Source organism: Hypanus sabinus, chromosome 18 (genome assembly GCF_030144855.1).
Source record: "Hypanus sabinus isolate sHypSab1 chromosome 18, sHypSab1.hap1, whole genome shotgun sequence".
NCBI classification, from domain to species: Eukaryota; Metazoa; Chordata; class Chondrichthyes; order Myliobatiformes; family Dasyatidae; genus Hypanus; species Hypanus sabinus.
In genome coordinates, this window is record NC_082723.1 from 58,335,133 (window position 1) to 58,354,275 (window position 19,143).

Genomic DNA, 19,143 nt, shown 5'->3' on the forward strand with positions numbered 1-19,143 from the left:
GACTCTGTTAGCAGTTCTCAGTAGTCTGCAAGTGACTATATTGGTGCTCGACAAACGTGGCCAGGAGATGGGTGGTGAGTATGATTAACGATGGAGGTATGGGATGCCTGTCACTGGAAGGGGAGGTGGAATCTGACCCGAGAGGGACTGGTGTAGGTGGAATCTATTACTGATAAGGGGGTGTGGGGGGTGTGGACCAGAACTTGTCACTGTGGTTTTGATGGGGATGATCTGTTAGTAGTGGAGGTAGTTTCTGCATGATGAGTCATTACTAAGGAGAATGCGTGCCAAGTGGCAGTACCCATGCACTAACCCTCCTGAAAAGTTTCCTGAGATGTCATATACCTCATCTTGAGCTTGTGTGTGACCTTGCTGTGCATAGCTGGTTACAGTTTTCCCTGTAGCAGAATAGCAGCCACTCGACAGAGGGCCCTTCCCAGATGTGTTGTTTTGGACTGTCGTGCTGGGCGGTTGTAAATGCCAGCTTCTTTCTGCCTTGTCCACAGGTGACTCTCATGTTGCTGGACCAGACCAACCGTGAACACATTATTGATGCATTCCGACCGGATGTCAGTTCCTCCTCTTTCCAGAGACCTGTCAGTGAGATGAACATTGCCAGTGGGTGCCCTCTGTTCTGTCCACTTAACAAACTGGACAACAAGAATAATTACTTGCGTGACGACAGCATTTTCATCAAAGTTATTGTGGACTTAACTGACCTGTAATGAACCATTATCTACAGCATAAACTATGGTTTGAAGCGGTCAGCATCTGGATCCTTGCTATTTCATGTGAGCAAGGGAAATAATTAAGTCAGCAAGAGTACCGCAAGTGTAGGCCTACTGATCCCACTACCGATAAGATCGGTGAGCTGGGCTTTGAGAGCTGATCAGCAAGATGCCCATTGCAGTCTTCAGCTTCCTGTTCCAATCTACCTGCAATCAGTGGATGATGTGCTGCTTGTTGCTAAAAACAGAGCAGTGGTAGGAGGAACATCTGGCTGGCCAATTATGTAAGCAAAGCATGCATCTAACAATGAGGTATAGTGGATATACCCTTTGTATCTTCCCATTTTCCCCCTTTCTCCCTGTGAGAGTTGGAACCAATGTACTTCTGGATGAACTGTGAACAAAGGTCTGGGTTGCTGGAACCAGCTGAGTTAATGGAGGTACCATGCTGCTGTCTCCCTATTTCCACTGCTCTAAACACACAGTGGGCTATGCATTACTCTGGGGGATAGGTGAAGGGGGGCATTGATCTTGTGATGATAGCCTCCCCTCCTTGGCCATGTCATCATGTCAGATGCATGCTGTGCTGCTTCCATTCAGGACTAGAACCAGGTGTGTGATGTGCACATCGGCTCTCAGTGACAGAAACCTGCTCCACCAAGCCAATCACGATTGCAAGCTGCTTCAAGTTCCTCTTGCTAAGGACTGGTTGCTTTCTGAAGAAGCATCTTCAGAGAGGTGAGGGGTAGAAATATGGAAAGATGCAGTTCCTTGCCATTCGCACTTGACATAGATGGACCTTGTGCTGGGAATCAAAAGCTTGAATCAGCAATGTTTGAGGGTTTTTGAAAGATTATATTATAGAGTGCCAGAAAATTAAAACTGCAGGTGCTGGAAATCAAAAGAACAGAAAATACTGGAGAAAGCTCAGCAGGTCAGCAAAGTCTGGGAAGAGAAACTGTTCATCTGAGTTTCATCAAAATTTTCTATTTTTGCTTGAGAAGTGCTTTGGTCATAATTATTTACTCTTAATATAATAATAGATTATAATCCATTATTTTATATACAATACTTAATAATTTTTAGTTTTGCATTAGCTGGTTGTTACCAAAAGTGGAAATGTGCAGGCCTTGAAGTGGTTGAAATTAGTGGACTTGGGACTTTTTTTTTCCCTGTGCCCACCTTCTGTTTAACACATCTGGGTAGCTCAGGGTTATAGCAGGGAGGAATTTCAACAGAATAACACTGCAGTGAGTTCAAGTGAGTGAGTTTGGCAATGCCCAGGATTGAAAGGAAGGTTTTGGATGAGGTGTTTTGTCTTCTCATTAATCTGGCCTGTACTTGTGGAAAATGTTATTCTTACTGTTAATCTCCATTGGTGGAGCTACTGGCTATTGCCTTGTGGATGTATGCAGTAGTGGTGAGACATGTAAAAGGACAATCAGTATAACAAATTACTTATGGACATAAATCACAATTCAGAGATACTCTTGGTTGTGATGTACGGTGGTTTTCCCATTCACTTTACTCTGAACAGAACATATTAAGACTGTTCCACAAATAAGAGTGACTACTTTGACGAAGTTTCATAGGTCAACACCTTTCACTGGTTCTCCTATTAAGAGGATTGATGTATTGGGAAGGATCCACAAACAAATGAGGCTGATTTCCCCAAGGACAGGGCTTCCCAGTGGTCAGGGTAATGTTTATAATCAATTCTGTGAAGGGGAGGCACGTGTTATGAGAGACTATGTAAATGGGCACACTTCTAGCCAAGGACAAGTAGTTGTGACGTTGACAGGTTTCTGATTTGACATAGGGTCTGATGCTGTTTGGGCACCAGCTCCTTGCACTGTAGGTAATATTGTACTATGTTTCTTGGCCTTTGCACTATCCTTTTATGACTCAGGTCCTTGGCTATGCTTCCAGGCATTAGAATATTTCAAATGCTTGGGCTTTACTGGGATTTGGTTGAAGGATGAGAAGACTATCAGCATGGTGGAAGTTTGTGAAAAACTTTGCACCTTTTGCTGATAGTTACTGAAATGGTTAGAATGGAGGGCAGAACAATATTTCTTAAAATATAAGCAGAAAATGCTGCAAGCACTTAGCAAATCAGGCAGCATGGAATCCTGACCTACTGAGAACCTCCAACATTTTCTTTTTTATTTTTATTTCCAGTACCTGCAGTAATTTGCTGTTCGATACTTTTAGGTGACTTTTGTGCTCTGGGATCTCCTTAGTTGTGTGGCTGCTTCACCCATAGAATCTCGTATAAAAACACTGGCGGAAGGACAATATCTCTGTAGAAGTAGTGCAGTGGTGAATAGAATTGAGCAGGGAGAGAAGAGTTTAGTTGACCTCCGTGAAGGAGTAATATGGATGATGTATTCTTGTGTAACTTTACTGCTCAGGATGAGGTGGCTGGGTGGAAAGGCAGGGCTGTATCACATTAATTAATGTTAGACCATTAAAAACAAATATAAATAAAACACATCTACACATCTGTTCTACATTCAGTAATGTGAAGTTGCTTTTCTGTAAGGAAATAGCCACGTTAGTGGCAGACCTCCTCATCTCTTTTCTAAATGGATGTTCCTTTATTCTGAAGCTGTACTTTCTAATCCTAAACTTGTCCACGATAGGAAACATCCTCTCCACATCCATTCTGTGTAGGCCTTTCATCATTTGATAGATTTCAATGTGATCCCCCTTCATGCTTCTAAACTCCAGTGAGTACAGGCCCAGAACCATCAAACCTTTTTTTAACAAAATAAACTTTATTAATAATTAAAAACTATTTGTAAGAAACTGTTCACTGCCTTTTCATTCTTTACATTCATAGTCAGTGCTTGGTGTGCTGTTCTGTTACATTCATACACATCAATAGCACTGCTGCTATTCGTGGCACTCTGGGGTAGTATACTGCTATAATAATAATTATGTGGCTTCTTCCCCAAACCTGGTCCTTCTCTCTCCCTCTTCCTCTCCCGTAGAAGAACTGTGCTGTGTCCCTCAGCATGCACATCTACAGCCTGGGATGTGCCTGTCAGCAGCATTCCTCCACGGACATCTCAATACACTGGCAAACCATCAAGCTTTGGGCAGACCAAAGGGGCGTCTTCTGCCAGTTAATCTGCCAGCAGCTCTTGTTTCTTCTCTCTGTGTGCATCCCTGGGAAAAGGCCGAAGATTTGAAGATCTTCTGTCATACAGCTGCTCGAGATGAACCGTGACACGGGCCCTTTCATCCTGCTCCATATCCTCTTCGCAAACCTACAGTACTTTTATTTAAAAAAAAAAAGGGGTGAACTTCCCCACTGCAGTCTGACTTTAGCTTCTCTGATTGGAAAAGAACACTGGCAGGGATGACGGCAGAGTGGCAATGGCTGGAATTTCTGGAAGCAATTGGAAGGCATGGGAAATATACATCCCAAAGAGGAAGAAGTATTCTAAAGGAAAAATGATTCAACCATGGCTAACAATAGTAGTCAAAGTCAACATTAAACCCAAAGAAAGGGCATACAATAGAGCAAAGATTAGTGGGAAGTTAGAGGATTGAGAAGCTTTTAAAAACCAACAAGGCAACTAGAAAGCTGGCCAATAATATTAAAGAGAATACCAAAAGTTTCTTCAGATACATAAAGTGTAAAAAAAGAAGCAAGAATGGATATTGGACTGCTGGAAATGATGTTGGGGAGGTGGTAAAGGGGGACAATGAAATGGCAGACATACTGAATAAGTATTTTGCATGACTGTTCACTGTGGAAGACTAGCAGTATGGTGGAAGTTCCAGGTGTCAGGAGTCATGAAGTGTGTGAAGTTACAATTACTAGAGGGAAGGTTTTTGGGAAACAAAGTTCTGAAAGTAGTTAAGTCACCTGGACCAGATGGTGTACACCCCAGGGTTCTGAAAGGTGGCTGAAGAGATTGTGGTGGCACTAATAATGATCATTCAAGAATCACTAGATTCTGGAAGACTGGAAAACTGCAAATGTCACTCCAGTCTTTCAAGAAGGGAGAGAGACGGAAGAAAGGAAATTATGGGACAGTTAGTCTGACCTCAGTGGTTAGGAAGATGTTGGAGTCAATTATTAAGGATGATGTCTCACTGTACTTGGAGACACATGGTAAAATGGGCTGTGGTCAGCATGGTTTGCTCAAGGGAAAATCTTGCCTGACAAATCTGTTGGAATTCTTTGAAGAAATAACAAGGAGAATTGGTTAATGGTGCATACTTGATTTCCAGAAGGTCTTTGACAAGGTGTCACACATCAGGCTGCTAAACAAGCTTACGAGCCCATGTTACTGTAGGAAAGATTCCAGTATGGATAAAGCAGTGGCTGAATAAAGGAAGCCTTTTCTGGCTTGCTGCCGGTAACTAGTGGTGTTCCACGGCGGTCTGTGTTGGGACTGTTTCATTTTACGTATTTGTTAATGATTTGGATGATGGAATTGATGACTTTGTTGCAATGTTTGCAGAAGATATGAAGATAGGTGGAGGGGCAGATAGCTTTGAGGAAGTGGAGAGTTTACATAAGGACAGATTCAGAAAATGCAAAGAAATAGATGGAAGACAGTGTCAGGAAGTGCATGGTCATGCACTTTGGTAGAAGAAATTAGAGGGTTGATTATTTTCTAAATGGAGAGAAAATTTAAAAAAAACTGAGATGCAAAGGGACTTTGGAGTCCTTGTGCTGGATTTCCTAAGGGTTAATTTGCAGGTTAAGTCTGTGGTGAGTAAGATAAATGTAATGTAGCATTCATTTCAAGAGGAATATGGTATAAATGTAAAGATGTAATGTTGAGACTTTATAAAGCACTGGTGAGGCCTCACTTGGGAGTATTGTGAGCAGTTTTGGGTCCCTTATTTTAGAAAGGGTGTGCTGAAACTGGAACGTGTTCAAATGAGATTTACAAAAATGATTCCAGGCTTGAATGGCTTGTCATATGAAGAGATTTGATGTCTCTGGGCCTGTATTCACTGGAATTCAGAAGAATGAGGGGTGACCTCATTGAAATCTATTGAATGATGAAAGGGTAGAGTGGATGTGGAGAGGACATTTCCTATGTACAGCCCACAGAACCGAGTACAACTCAGCTGGTAAGCCATCACTGTCAGTAGTTTTAATCGAGTTGAAGGAATGGATGGTCTACTCTACCACTTGATGTTGTCTAACACCTCCGTGACAGGAAATTCTGGGAGGCTGAAGTGTCTGTGGCCTCAACATGTCCATCTGCAAGGATGCTACTGAACTGTCCTCTTCCTTAAGGGTGTGGATCACAGAGCTCCCCCGTGAACCTTTTGGAAGAAAAAAAATGTAAGCATGTCTCATCGTTCCACAGTGCAGACCCTGAAGCGGAAGATCAATTTTGAAGGACTTTTCAGTGAAGTGCTGGACATGCCAGCATTTCACCTCTAGTAACCCCTTCCTCACACACACCCGCTTCACTTTCACGAGAAGTTGCTGCAACTCTGGAGTTTAAACAATTCCATCGAACCCTGCCTTGCTCTCTAAACCCCTTTGTGGATGAAGAGCCTCTTGATGTTCTCTTTGGTTGCATCCCACAAGTGAACAGGGGAATCAGAGATGGGATTTCAAGGTTGTTCCAACTTGCATATTCCCTCCTCTGAGGTCAGCAGTTTAATGTTTAGCTTCCACGACCCCTGCTTGCTTTCTGGTCCTGTCGTAGGCGACAGGAGGCTTGGAGGAAGCAGTGGTCAGAGAAGAACGCTGGAGTGACAATGGCGGATCTGTCTGTGATGCGTTCTGACAAACAGGAAGTCAATCCGGGAGTGGGCTGAGCCATCCAATTGTGGCCAAGCTCCACCGGTAGGAGTACTGAAGACATCGCATAGCTTGACTATTTTGACCGGTTCCATCAGGAATCTGGAGATGCCATCCAGCCTACCTTCCTGCACCCATCCATCTGTACTGTCATCCTGTTGCTGCACTGAGTTGCATGTGGTACTGGGAATAATCAAGAGATTCCTACTTTGGAGGTCCTTCTCTTCAGCCTCCTCCTCCTCTACAACTCCCTATACTCACTGCGTAGGAACTCTTCCCTTTTTCTACCCATGACATTGGTGCCAGTGTGCATCACAACCTCTGGCTGCACACCCTCCCTCTTGAAGATGTTCTGCAACTTCTCTGAGACATCCTAGATCCTAGTACCTGGGAGGCAGCACACCATCCTAGCATCTCTTTCACGGACACAGACTCTCCTGCCCATTGCCCTAAGTATTGTCTCCTATCACTATCATTCTGCCTTACTTTACTTTTCCCTGCTGAGCTTCAGAGTAAGCACTGACTGCTTACTCCCTTTATTTCTCCTGGTAGCCACCCATATAGTTCAAGTTCAATTATTTTTCAACCATACGTGACTACTCATGATACAGGCAAATAAAACAGCATTACTCTGGGGCCAAGGTGCAAAACATGCATCACAAGGCACAAATAGTACATATATCAAGTAAACATACAGTCACAAAAATATATATCTAGCCCAAGTCCTTGCGTGACATGTCTTGTAACTTGCTGGTTCATGGAGTGTTATCGACAAGAACAAGCAGTTCTCAGCAGTCTGCAGACGAATGTACGCATGCAATCCAGCTGATCTTCCACTGAGTGGACAATGGATGGCAGCACCTGGCAGAGACACTGCACTACATGCCTCTGGCATCTCTTCTCCTGGACTGCTGCAACAGACCAGCCCACAGCTTGAGACTAGTCCTTGCTACAACTGAGGCCACTCGGCTCCCCTGCCGTCTCTCGCCAATAAATACGGGAAACGGACTTGCAGCATTTAACAGTACCAATATCAAACGGTCTTGCAATCACAGGAGAAATGTCCTAGACAGACATTCACTGTTAAGACTGCACACCATACAAGGATTCCAATGGCTTTCTGTAGCAGGCAGTAACACAGTCAGCACCAAGTCCAGTTCCTCCACCAACAAATAGCTCACTGATGTGGTATCCCTACTGTACATCCATCATTGTCTTGCGATTGTAAAAAAGACATTTAAGACAAGAACACCTTTGGTTGGCTCTTGAGAGACCACTATGTCCGAATGTGCTGCCAACTTACCAGTTATCTACTAGCTGATACTTGCACTCTAGGTATGACCAGCTTAGTTAAAAGTCTCATCTGAGGTTTTCAGCCTCCAGATGATCCAGAGTACGTTCAGCTCTAGCTCCAGTTCTTTGACCTTGTCAGTCAGGAGCACTTGCTTGTGATGTAGGCATCAGGGAGACTGTTGGGTTCCCTGAAGTCCCACATCTCATGGGAGGAGCATTCTACTGCCTGAATTACCATCCTGTCTACATTTGTTATATCTCTGGTTTCTCAAACTTCAGTTCTAATCTCCACCTGTTATCTCATAAGCCTTTTGAGCCAAAGCCTGTTCATTCTAACACTGCAACACACACAAAATGCCGGCGGAACTCAGGAGGCCTGACAGCATCTATGGAGAAGAGTACATTCAATGTTTCAGGCTGAGACCCTTCATCAGGACTGGAGGAAAAAAAGATGAGAGTCTTGATCTGAAACGTCTCTTTTCCATAGATGCTGCCTGGTCTGCTGAGTTCTTCCAGCATTTTGTGTGTTGCTTGGATTTCCAGCATCTGCAGAGTTTCTCTTGTCATTCTAACACAGCCTCACTCACACAATCGATGCTCCGCTTACACCTTGCTTTTTTTTATTGGCCTCTGCCGAGATTGTTGATTGCAGCCAGTCAAGAAGTTCCTACCATCCATTTTTCTTCCTATTTTTGATCTCCTTCCTTTAATCTTCCCTCCCCAATGCCCACCCACATCACCCATCTTTGTCCATCTCCCCTTCTTGGTTCACCCTAAAGGTTTCAACCCCTCCCCCGCTTTACCCAATCTGGTTCCAAATGTCATTCGCCTTTCTCCCAGTAGTCACCATTCTCACCTCCTTATCTGAATCCAATTTTGGTATCATTTTGTGTTCCTGCTTATCTCCCTCCAGCAGATGTGACATCTTCACACTCCCCTCCCCCAATGTGCTCCATCTACTTCTCCAATTTTTTTCCATTTCTTTGCCTCCATCTGTCACTCAGTCTCACAACTCAGCCCCACGCACTTCCTCTGCCTGTCATTGTACACCCCATCTCGGTCCACCAACCATGTAATACTCCTTTCTTACCACTCCCCTTCTCTTTATCCTGGCCTTCTTGCCTCTCCAATCTCAGTCTCAATGCAGGGTTTTCAACTGAAAACTCAATGATTCCTTTCCTTCCACAGATGCTGCTTGACCCACTGAGTTCCTCCAGCAGATTGATTTCTCCAAGCTTAGGTTAGAAGATGTACAGGATTAATGGTTACACATTTATCTCAATGACTGGCCTTATAAAAGGTAAATAAAATTTAAAAAGCAGTATGTCCAGGACTTAATCCAAGTCCCAATGAAAGTATCTGCTCCATACTCCTATCAGCATCAATAGAATCTTACTTGCCTCTGGCCAAATGCACTGCAGTAAAAAATAAACTCCAATATGGCGAGTCTTCAAAATCATTTGCTAGACGTACTTCAATAGATGTAGAAATGATTATAGACATTTAAGTACCTGTATTATCTTGGTGGCTGGATATTCAGATGCAGCTGTTGTTTGTCTGTCTGTCTGACAGCAACAATATAAAATATGATGGGATGTTATATTGACATTGTACATGTTGGTGAGACCTACTTTGGAGTTTTGGTGTGCAGTTTTGGTCACCTACTGACAGAAAGAGTACAGAGAAAATTTACAAAGATGTTGCCGGGTCTGGAGGCCCTGATTAAAAGGAATGATTGAAAAGTTTAGAATGTAGAAGATTGAGAGCGGATTTGATAGAGGTATACAAAATTATGAGGAGTATAGATAGGGTCAATTTAGGTTTTTTCCATTGAGGTTAGATGGGACTACCACCAGAAGTCATGAGTTAAGGGTGAAAGATGAGAAGTTTAAGGGGAATATGATGGGAAATTTCTTCATACAGAGGGTTGTGAGTGTAGAATTAGCAGCCGGCACATGGTGCGTGTGAGCTTGATTTCAACATTTAAGATAAGTTTGGATAGGTACATGGATGGCAGTGGTATGGAACTCAGTGGTCCCGGTGCAGATTGATAGGAGTAAGCAGCTTAAATGGTTTTGGCATGAACTAGATGGGCTAAAGGGCCTGCTTCTGTGCTATACTTCTCTTTGACTCTAAAAGTGCATCCGTCTGGAATTGAATAATTTACTGGATTTCGCTATTTAGCCAACATCCTGAAACTTTTATTTTCTTTTACAGTTTAAGACGTGCAGAGGTGGGGGAAGCCTATTTGAATACATGATTCAGCTAAAAAGTCCTGACAGTTGGTTTCTGCGTAATGTTTTGTACTGCCTACCACAAGTTCATTGTGTTTCTAATCACTTATCTCATTTTGTTTGTCTGTTGATTCACCTCTTCAAAAGTACCTGTGCTGTACTCAAAGTACACCTACTGTGGTAACAACTTTCATATGAACTCTGAGAAAACACATTTCTACTATATTTGTGGTGTAGTTTGGACTTAACCATAACTGGAATCCTTTCTTTCTAACCTATTTATTCCACTATAAAGATTCAGCCGTCAAAAGGCTTTTCAATAGGGACATGAAAAATGGAGGGATTAGTTTAATTTGGCATCGTGTTGAGCTTGAACATAGTGGGCGAAGGGCCAGTTCCTGATCTACATTCTGTATTCTTCAATCGTTAACCTATTCTAAAACCCAGTCAAGTTATTTCTGCTGAATCATAGACAAAAAGCTGAAAAGGCCATATAACAACTATAAAAGGTTCCAGAATATCAGTGCTGAAGTTCTATATTTTTTGTGGAATCTCAGTCAAAATCCATAAAGCAAAAACTTCAGAGATTCCAACTGGAGGGGTTTCCATGCTAACTGCTGCAGAAAAAGTGCAGAGCCCTCCCCAGCCATCACCAAATGGCCACAGAGTTACCCTGCAAATCACTGTTTCCACCTGTTTGTGATCTTCACTGTCTGGTAACTGGAAAAAAGAAATGGAGGGAGCAGAACCATATGTGGCCTCCAATTTCACTGGACCATATGTCAACTTGTAGAAACTATAGCATGTTGCAGATGCATGTACTGTCAAATGCTTCAATAACCTCACTTTATCTTGTCTTAGTCATTAAAAGTCAGTTACCAGTGAATTAACCCAAGCAGTGTATAAATATTTGTTTTACATCTCAAAACACTTTGTGTTGCATGTTTGAGCTGGTTTCTTATTACTAAGGAGGAGGTACTGGGGAAGCTGAAAGGTCTGAAGGTCACCTGGATTGGGTGGACTCGGGGTTCTGAAAGTGGTAAATGATCTTTCAAGAACTACTAGTCAGGAATAGTTCTAGAAGACTGAATAATTGCAAATGTCACTCCACTCTTTAAGAAGGGAGGGAGGCAGAAGACAGGAAATTATAGGCCAGCTATCCTGACTTCAGTGATTGCTAACATTTTAGGTTCGGGCTTGGGGTACTTGGAAGTGCATGATAAAGTAAACTTTGTCGGCAGGTTTGCAGATGATACAAGGATAGGTGAAGGGGCAGGGTTGAGGAAGCAGGGAGTCTGCAAGACTTGGATAGGTTGGGAGATTAGTCAAAGAGGCAGTTGGGATACAATGTACATATGTGTATTGTCATACACTTTGGTAGAAGAAATAAAGGCATCAACTATTTTCTAAATGGTGAGAGAATTCAGAAAAGTGCAGCAGTTCCTAAAGTTTAACTTGCAGCTCGAGTCAGTTGTAAGGAAGACGTGCAGTGTTAGCATTTATTTGCTGAGGACTAGAATATAAAAGCACAGAGGTAATGCTGAGGCTTTGATCACACCTCATGGTTCCGGGCCCCTTATCTAAGGAAGGATATGCTGGCATTAGAGAGACCGTAAGACTTAGGAACTGAATTAGGCTATCTGGCCCATCAAGTCTGCTCCGCCATTTAATCATGGCTGATTTTCTCTAATCTCCTCCTCAACCCTAGTTCCCGGCCTTCTCTCCGTAACCTTTGATGCCATTTCCAATCAAGAACTTATCAATCTCTGCCTTAAATACACCCTATGACCTGGCCTCCACAGCTGCATGTGGCAACAAATTCCTCAAATTCAACACCCTTTGGCTAAAGAAATTTCAATGCATCTCTGTTTTGAAAGGACGCCCCTCTATCCTGAGGCCGTGCCCTCTTGTCCTAGACCGGGGGTCGGCAACCCGCGGCTCCGGAGCCACATGTGGCTCTTTTACGTCTGTGCTGCGGCTCCCTGTTGCTTTGGGAAATAATTGGTTGTGGCGACCCTTTTCCTGGCACATCCGAACCGACTCACAATAAGATAGCCTACGGGGGTTTGCGAGCACAGAGCTTTGGAGCCTCTGCGCCATGGGGGGGGGGGGGGCAGGTTGAGGGAGGCTTAAAAGTGAGGCTGAAGATTTCGAATAAAGTTTTTTTCCTTCTACTGCAGTTACCGACTCCGTGTCGTAATTTTAGCACTGCGTGTAGCACACCGCTACATGGTCAGTATTTAATTAATATGTATTTTATGTTAGTTTGTTAGTTTTTGAAATGTAAATCTAAATTTGAAGATTATGGTGATCTTGTACAATCTAAATAAGACGTTGTGGCGACCCATTTCCTGACACATCCGAACCGGCTCACAATTAGCCAGCGTTCAGGCTAAGGGAGATAGCCTACGGGGGTTTGTGAGTACGTGTCTTTTGCAGCATCCGCGCCCATGGGGGGCGGGTTGAGGGAGGCTTAAAAGCAAGGCTGTTTAGTTCGAATAAAGCTATCTTTGACTGCAGTTTACTGACTGCGTGTAGCAACCGCTACAACGTGTTTTTATCGCTGGCTGTCCAGAGGGGAGGTGCTGAAATGCTTTGTCGCGCGTCTGGAAGAAGTGAAAACTTTCCTGGGCAGCAAAGGGCTCAACTTTCCTGAGCTGGAACAGCCAGAGTGGCTGGAAAAGCTACACTTCATGGTAGACATGACAGCGCACCTGAACACGCTGAACACAGCTCTTCAAAGGGGTAAGGACGTACAGCCCTGCACATGTTGGAGGATGTTTTGCATTCGAGCGCAAGTTGACGTTGCTTGCCAGAGATTTACAGAAAGGCACATTGTCTCACTTCCCCAATTTGAGAGAGTTCAAACAATGTCACGACATGATAAATTCGGAGTATTTACATTCTGCAATCATCGCAATGCAAACATCGTTTGGGAAACGCTTCTGTGAGTTCAGAGAGGAAAAAAACACATTATCCTTCCCGGTCACTCCCCTAAGCATCGATCCATCCCTACTGAATACGACTGCATTGTCAGGTGTGAGTCAACCTGAAGAAGTATGATAAATATTTTAATTGCGTATTATTTTACGTATATTCATATGTTTTCATTGTTCAGTGAAATAGTCCTTTTATTTTTCAGGTTGACAGCTGGCTGACGTTATTTTTGGTTTGCTGCTGGCGGCAAATTTAAGTTTGGCGTTTTTCATAAATACAAGAAGGACTCAAATAGACGTCGAGTATTTTACTTAAAAGTAACCTTCAACCCAACGTCTTTTTTTCGGAGTTCAAAATGTTTTTGTTGCATGCAGAAATGTAATTTCGTTTTCTCTGCAGGAGTTCATCAATTTCATAAATGCAACACATTATAGTTTATTTATACATAGCATAAAGGCAAAACAAAATGTTGTATGCAGTGTTATTTCATTTTAAATGTCAAACGGGTTTTGTGGCTCCCAGTGTTTTCTTTTCTGTGGGAAACGGGTCCAAGTGGCTCTTTCAGTGGTAAAGGTTGCTGACCCCTGTCCTAGACTCTTCCCACCATGGGAAACATCCTTTCCACATCTACTCTGTCTAGGCCAGGGGTCGGCAACGTTTACCACTGTAAGAGCCAATATGGACCCATTTCCCACAGAAAAGAAAACACTGGGAGCCACAAAACCCGTTTGACATTTAAAATGAAATAACACTGCATACAATGGTTTTTTTTGCCTTTATGCTATGTATAAACAAACTATAATGTGTTGCATTTATGAAATTGATGAACTCCTGCAGAGAAAATGAAATTACATTTCTGCATGCAACAAAAACATTTTGAACTCCGAAAAAAAGACGTTGGGTTGAAGGTTACTCCATAGTTAGCCTACCTTGGATCGAAGAATTAAAAGAAAGCGCGCACTGGCGGGTGTCAGGCATTGGCAGTGGTGATGTATATTAATAGCGATAAAAAACACGTTGTAGCGGTGTAGCGCTACACGCAGTGCTAAAATAAAGACACTGCAGTCAAAGGTAACTATTCGAACTAAACAGCCTTGATTTAAAGCCTCCCTCAACCCGTCCCCGTGGGCGCGGATGCTCCAAAAGACATGTACTCACAAACCCCCGTAGGCTATCTCCCTTAGCCGGAACGGTGGCTAATTGTGAGCCGGTTCGGATGTGCCTGGAAATGGGGTCTCCACAAAGTTTTTAGATTGTACAAGATCACCATAATCTTCAAATTTCGAATTACATTTCAAAAACTAACAAACCACGGGGAGCTGCGGCACAGAGATCAAAGAGCCGCGGGTTGCTGACCCCTGGTCTAGGCCTTTCAACATTCGAAAGGTTTCAATGAGATCCCCCGCATCCTTCTGAATTCCAGCGAGTACAGACCCAGAGAAATCAAACGTTCCTCATATGATAACCCTTTGTTCCTGGAATCATCCTGATGAACTTCCTATGGACCCTCTCCAATGTCAGCACATCTTTTCTAAGATGACGGCCCAAAACTGTTCACAATACTCAAGGTGAGGCCTCACCAGTGCCTTATAAAGCCTTAGCATCACATCCTTGTACTTGTATTCTAGACCTTTTGAAATGAATGCTAACATGGCACTTGCCTTCCTCACCACCAACTCAACCTGCAAGTTAACCTTCAGGATGTTCTGCACAAGAACTCCCATGTCCCTCTCCATCTCAGCTTCCTGGATTTTCTCCCCATTTAGAAAATAGTCCATACATTTATTTCTACTACTAAAGTGCATGACCATGCATTTTCCAACTTTGTATTTCATTTTTCATTTTCTTAAGTCCTCCTGCATCCTTCCTGTGTCCATTTTGATACAACAGCTTGAGTACTGTATTTGCTATCCTTTCTGCTTCTGCATCCCTAATGATTTGATACTAAGCCTATTGGCTGCAACTAAGTCCCATCACCTGCCTGTCCTTCCTGACAATCTGACTGCACACCATCGTTACTTTTTTTTACCATCTGTCCTATCCTGAGTCCCTTCACTCCGGTTCCCAACCCCCTGCCAAGTTAGTTTAAACCCTCCCCAACAGCTCTAACAAACCTGCCCTCAAGAATATTGGACCTCTTGGCTTCAGGTGCAGCCAGTCATTTTAGAACAGGTCATACCTCCCCCAGAAGAGATCCTTGCCCCCTGCACCAGCTTCTCAGCCAGGCACATCTGCCATATCATCCTGTTTCTACCCTCATTGGCATGTGGCACAGGCAGCAATCCAGAAATTACTACCCTGGAGGTCCTGCTTCTCAGCTTTCCACCCAGCTAAATTCTCTTTTCAAGACTTCATTGCTTTTCCTTCCTGTCATTGGTACCAATATGTACCAAGACATCTGGCTGCTCCCCCTCCCTCTCCAAAATGTTGTGGATGCAGTCTGAGATATTCCTGACCCTGGCACCTGGGAGGCAACATTTCATCTGGGTGTCCCGTTCAGGTCCACAGAATCTCCTGTCTGTTCCCCTCACTATCGAGTCCCCTATCACTACTGCTCCTTTCTCTCTCTCTTACTTCTGCACCACAGACCCATCCTCAGTGCTTGTAACCTGGTCACTGTGGCATTCTCCTGGGAGGTCATTCTGCCACAAAAGTATCCAAAGCGGTATACTTGTTTTTGAGGGGGATGGCCACAGGGGTTCTCTGCTCTGCCTATTTCCATTTCTCTTTGTCATTTAGAGAGGGTGTAGGGGAGGTTAAAAATGGAGCCGAAAATGATCCCAGGGATAAAGAATTAATATGAGTATTTGATGGTACAGGATCTGTATTCACTCATTGGAGTTTAGATAGATGGGTGGGGTTGGGGGGGGGGGGGGGCGGAGAAGAGAAGAGGAAGCTCATTGAAACCCACAACATTAAAAGCCTAGATAAGAGTGGATCTGGAGAGGTTGTTACAGTAGTGGGAGAGTCTAGTACCAGAGGAGACGGTCTCAGAATAGAAGGATGTTCCTTGAGAATAGAACTGAGAACTGTCTTTAGTCAGCAGGTGGTGAGTCTGTGGAGTTTATTACCACAGATAGCTGTGGAGGCAGTCATTGGATATAATCTAATTAAATTTGCCGACAACACAACATTGATTGACCTTATCTCGAACAATAACGAGATGGCCTACAGGGAGTAAGTCAGCTCTCTGATACAGCGGTGTCAAGAAAAAAAACCTCTCCCTCAATGTCACAAAAACAAAGGAGCAGGTTGTGGATTGCAGGAGGAATGGAGACGAGCTAATCCCTATTGACATCAATGTACCTGGGGTTGAGAGGGTAAACAGCTTCAAGTTCCTCGGCATCCACATCACGTGGTCTGTACATACCAGCTGTGTGGTGAAAACGGCACAACAGTGCCTCTTTCACCTCAGATGTTTTAAGTTTGGTTTGGGCCCCCAATTCTAACTTTCTATAGGGGCACAATTGAGAGCATCTTGATTGACTGTATCACTACCTGTATAGGAACTGTACCTCCCTTAATCACAGGACACTGTAGAGAGTGGTGTGAACAGCCCAGCGCATCTGTAGTTGTGAACTTCCCATGACAAATGTTTTAACTTTCCGTGTATCATCACTAGTAGTGAAAGAAATGACTAACTTCTTCCGTCTTTGTGTGCAATGGGATTTTGTGCTTATTCTTCACTGTTCTTCATATTTCATGCTCTACGCTAGAAGGTGAAGTTTCATTTTAAGTGACATATTGATTGACGTATAGTTCTGCTTTTTTTTAAACCAATCCTTTATGCACTTTCACTTGAACATCTTACAAGTTTGGCACAATGATGACTGATTGACTGATCCACTTCAAGATGGTTCAACACAATCTTCTCAAGGGTAGTTAGATATGGGCAATAACTGCCACTGCTAGTAAAGCACTGATTCTGGAAAAAAAAAATTAAAAACTATTGAGGAGATAACTTGCATTTAAAAATAAGAATGACAGTGCAGATTTAAGTGTATTCAAAGAGCATGGAGACAGTATAGCGGCACAGGAAGTAAAGGGTTCAGTCCTGACCCCTGTTGCTGATGGTAGAGAGTTTGCTTGTTCTCTTTGAATTTCCTCCACCACATGCAGATGATTGGTTAATTAGCCCTTGTAAATGGGTGTATATCAAAGTGGATTTGGTGTGTGTGTGTGTCTGACAGTAAGTAGACCAAAGCACCTGTTTTCACATTATACAAGTATTCATTTCAGTTACATCCCTGAGCAAGGGAAGCAGTTTTCAATTCTGATCATTATATACCGACAGAGTATTTGAAATGTTTTCTGGGGATATGGGTACCTTGCTTCAGTTGTCCATGTTAGTAATAGGTTTTATCTACTATTTCCATATTTGGGACAATTGACCAGTTTGCCAGGGCAAGTGAGAATCAACCTCATTGTGGGAGTGAAGTTTATAGGAGACTAGAGAGGGAAGGCTGCCAGCTTTCCTCCCATCTGGGATTTTACATCCATGCACATTAATACCAATTTTTCATGATACCAAGTTTTATTTATTTACATATTTGAAACAACTTAAGTGGTCAAACTAGATCTCACTATCTGAGCTCCACACAAAATACTGGAGGTATTCAGCAAGTCAGGCAGCATCCATGGATGGGAACAAACAGTTGATATTTCAGTCCAAGACCTGGAAAAGGGAGCAGAAGCCAGAATAAGGAGGTGGGGGAGGGGAGCTAGGCAGAGGAGATAATCTAATAGGGGACATTAGCCCAAAGGAAGAAAGGGAACCAGAGGGAGGTAATGGACAAGTTATTATTCTGCTCAACAGGTGATACCCAACTTGTTGAGTTCCTCCAGTATTTTGTATGTGCTGCAGTGCTTAGTGTGTACTGTTGCAGGACTATCTCTTGACAGCAGTACAACATCTTAACCATTGTGAACTATTGCACTGAACAGTGAAACTTCGTGAATCCATTTATTGTCTACAGAACATTCTGAAATTAGAATGAACCAACAGCTGTACATTTTAGAATAGAATTATAATACCCAGAAAGCAAGCCCAGTTTTAAATACAGAGTTTCAACCCAGAGAGTCAAGTGTTTTCAGTTATTCTTTACACCGTTCCAAGTTAACTTATCTGTAGGCTCCACTTGTAAGGCTGCAGTGGGAGTAGGAACCTCAGTTGAACTGAACTGTTGAGCTACGTGGCACCAGTTTGGGAAGAACAGCTGGCAAGCACTATTTGCTGATCTGAGAAGACATGCAAATTAAGTCAATGTCCTGCTGTAGTTGGTTAGAAGCATTTATCTTCAGATTCATTCAACATGGACTGACTGCATGTCTGAGGGACTTGAAAGCACAATTCAGAAAGCTCAAATGAATTTTGATATTCTCTCCTCTGTAACCACTGTCCTGAAAATTTGAAGTCATCTGGACGAGTACAGTAGTATTAGCTACAGGTACCCAGAGTAACCTCTCCTTCCTCCTTTAGCCATCAACCTCTCAACCAGTTTTCCTGGCCCATGACTCAGTCACTTCTTATTGAGCCAGAAGAAGGAGAATTTCTTGTGGGTGGGCTTGGTGCTGATGATACGCATAATGCGTGGTGAACGCCAAACTTTCAATGTGCAGTCATCACTGGCCGTGATCAACATTTCTTGGTCCACCGGGCTGAAGGCCACAGAATTCACCACATCCTCGTGCTGTAGCTTTGCCAAGCAGATGTTGTAGTGCCTGTCCCAGATGTAGCCATGTCGGTCCTCAGCACCACTAGAGTGAGACAGAAAACATGGAGAAAGTAAACAGCTGCCACACGAGTTAACATTTTCACTTCAGCTCCAGAGATTTTGGTTCAATCCTGACCTCTGGTGGTGTCTGTGTGGAGACTGCACATTCTCCCATGACTGTGTAGGTTTCCCCTGTTTGATCTGGTTTCTTCACACATCCCAGAGACATTGGCCTTTGAAGATTACCCCAGTGTAAGTGGATAGAGAATCTCTGGAGAGTGTGTGAAAATGTGAGATTTCAAATAGTGGAGTTAATGTTAGTTTAAAATGCTGTTGATGGTCAGCTTAAACTCAATTAGATAAAGGGCCTGTTTCCATTATATGTTTCTGTGTCATAGAAAAGGCCTGTGATTGTGACTGGAAAACGTGCCTCCTCTGCATATTTATCC

The 19,143-nt window shown here is 43.3% G+C and overlaps 2 protein-coding genes across 6 annotated transcripts in view; one reads left to right on the forward strand and one right to left on the reverse strand.

The window, feature by feature from the left end:
• LOC132407641 (TNF receptor-associated factor 2-like) overlaps positions 1 to 10,088 on the forward strand; it is a 76,863-nt gene extending 66,775 nt beyond the window's left edge. For both annotated transcript variants that reach the window (XM_059994430.1, XM_059994431.1), the window contains exon 11: positions 507 to 10,088. In XM_059994430.1, coding sequence (XP_059850413.1) covers positions 507 to 725 — 219 coding nt within the window. In that variant the 3' untranslated portion in view covers positions 726 to 10,088. The remainder of the gene's footprint in view (positions 1 to 506) is intronic.
• Positions 10,089 to 15,853: 5,765 nt separating this feature from the next.
• The window catches only part of fbxw5 (F-box and WD repeat domain containing 5), a 53,467-nt gene continuing 50,177 nt past the window's right edge, over positions 15,854 to 19,143 (reverse strand). For all 4 annotated transcript variants that reach the window (XM_059994436.1, XM_059994434.1, XM_059994433.1 and 1 more), the window contains exon 9: positions 15,854 to 18,737. In XM_059994436.1, the coding sequence (XP_059850419.1) occupies positions 18,500 to 18,737 (238 nt within the window). In that variant the 3' untranslated portion in view covers positions 15,854 to 18,499. The remainder of the gene's footprint in view (positions 18,738 to 19,143) is intronic.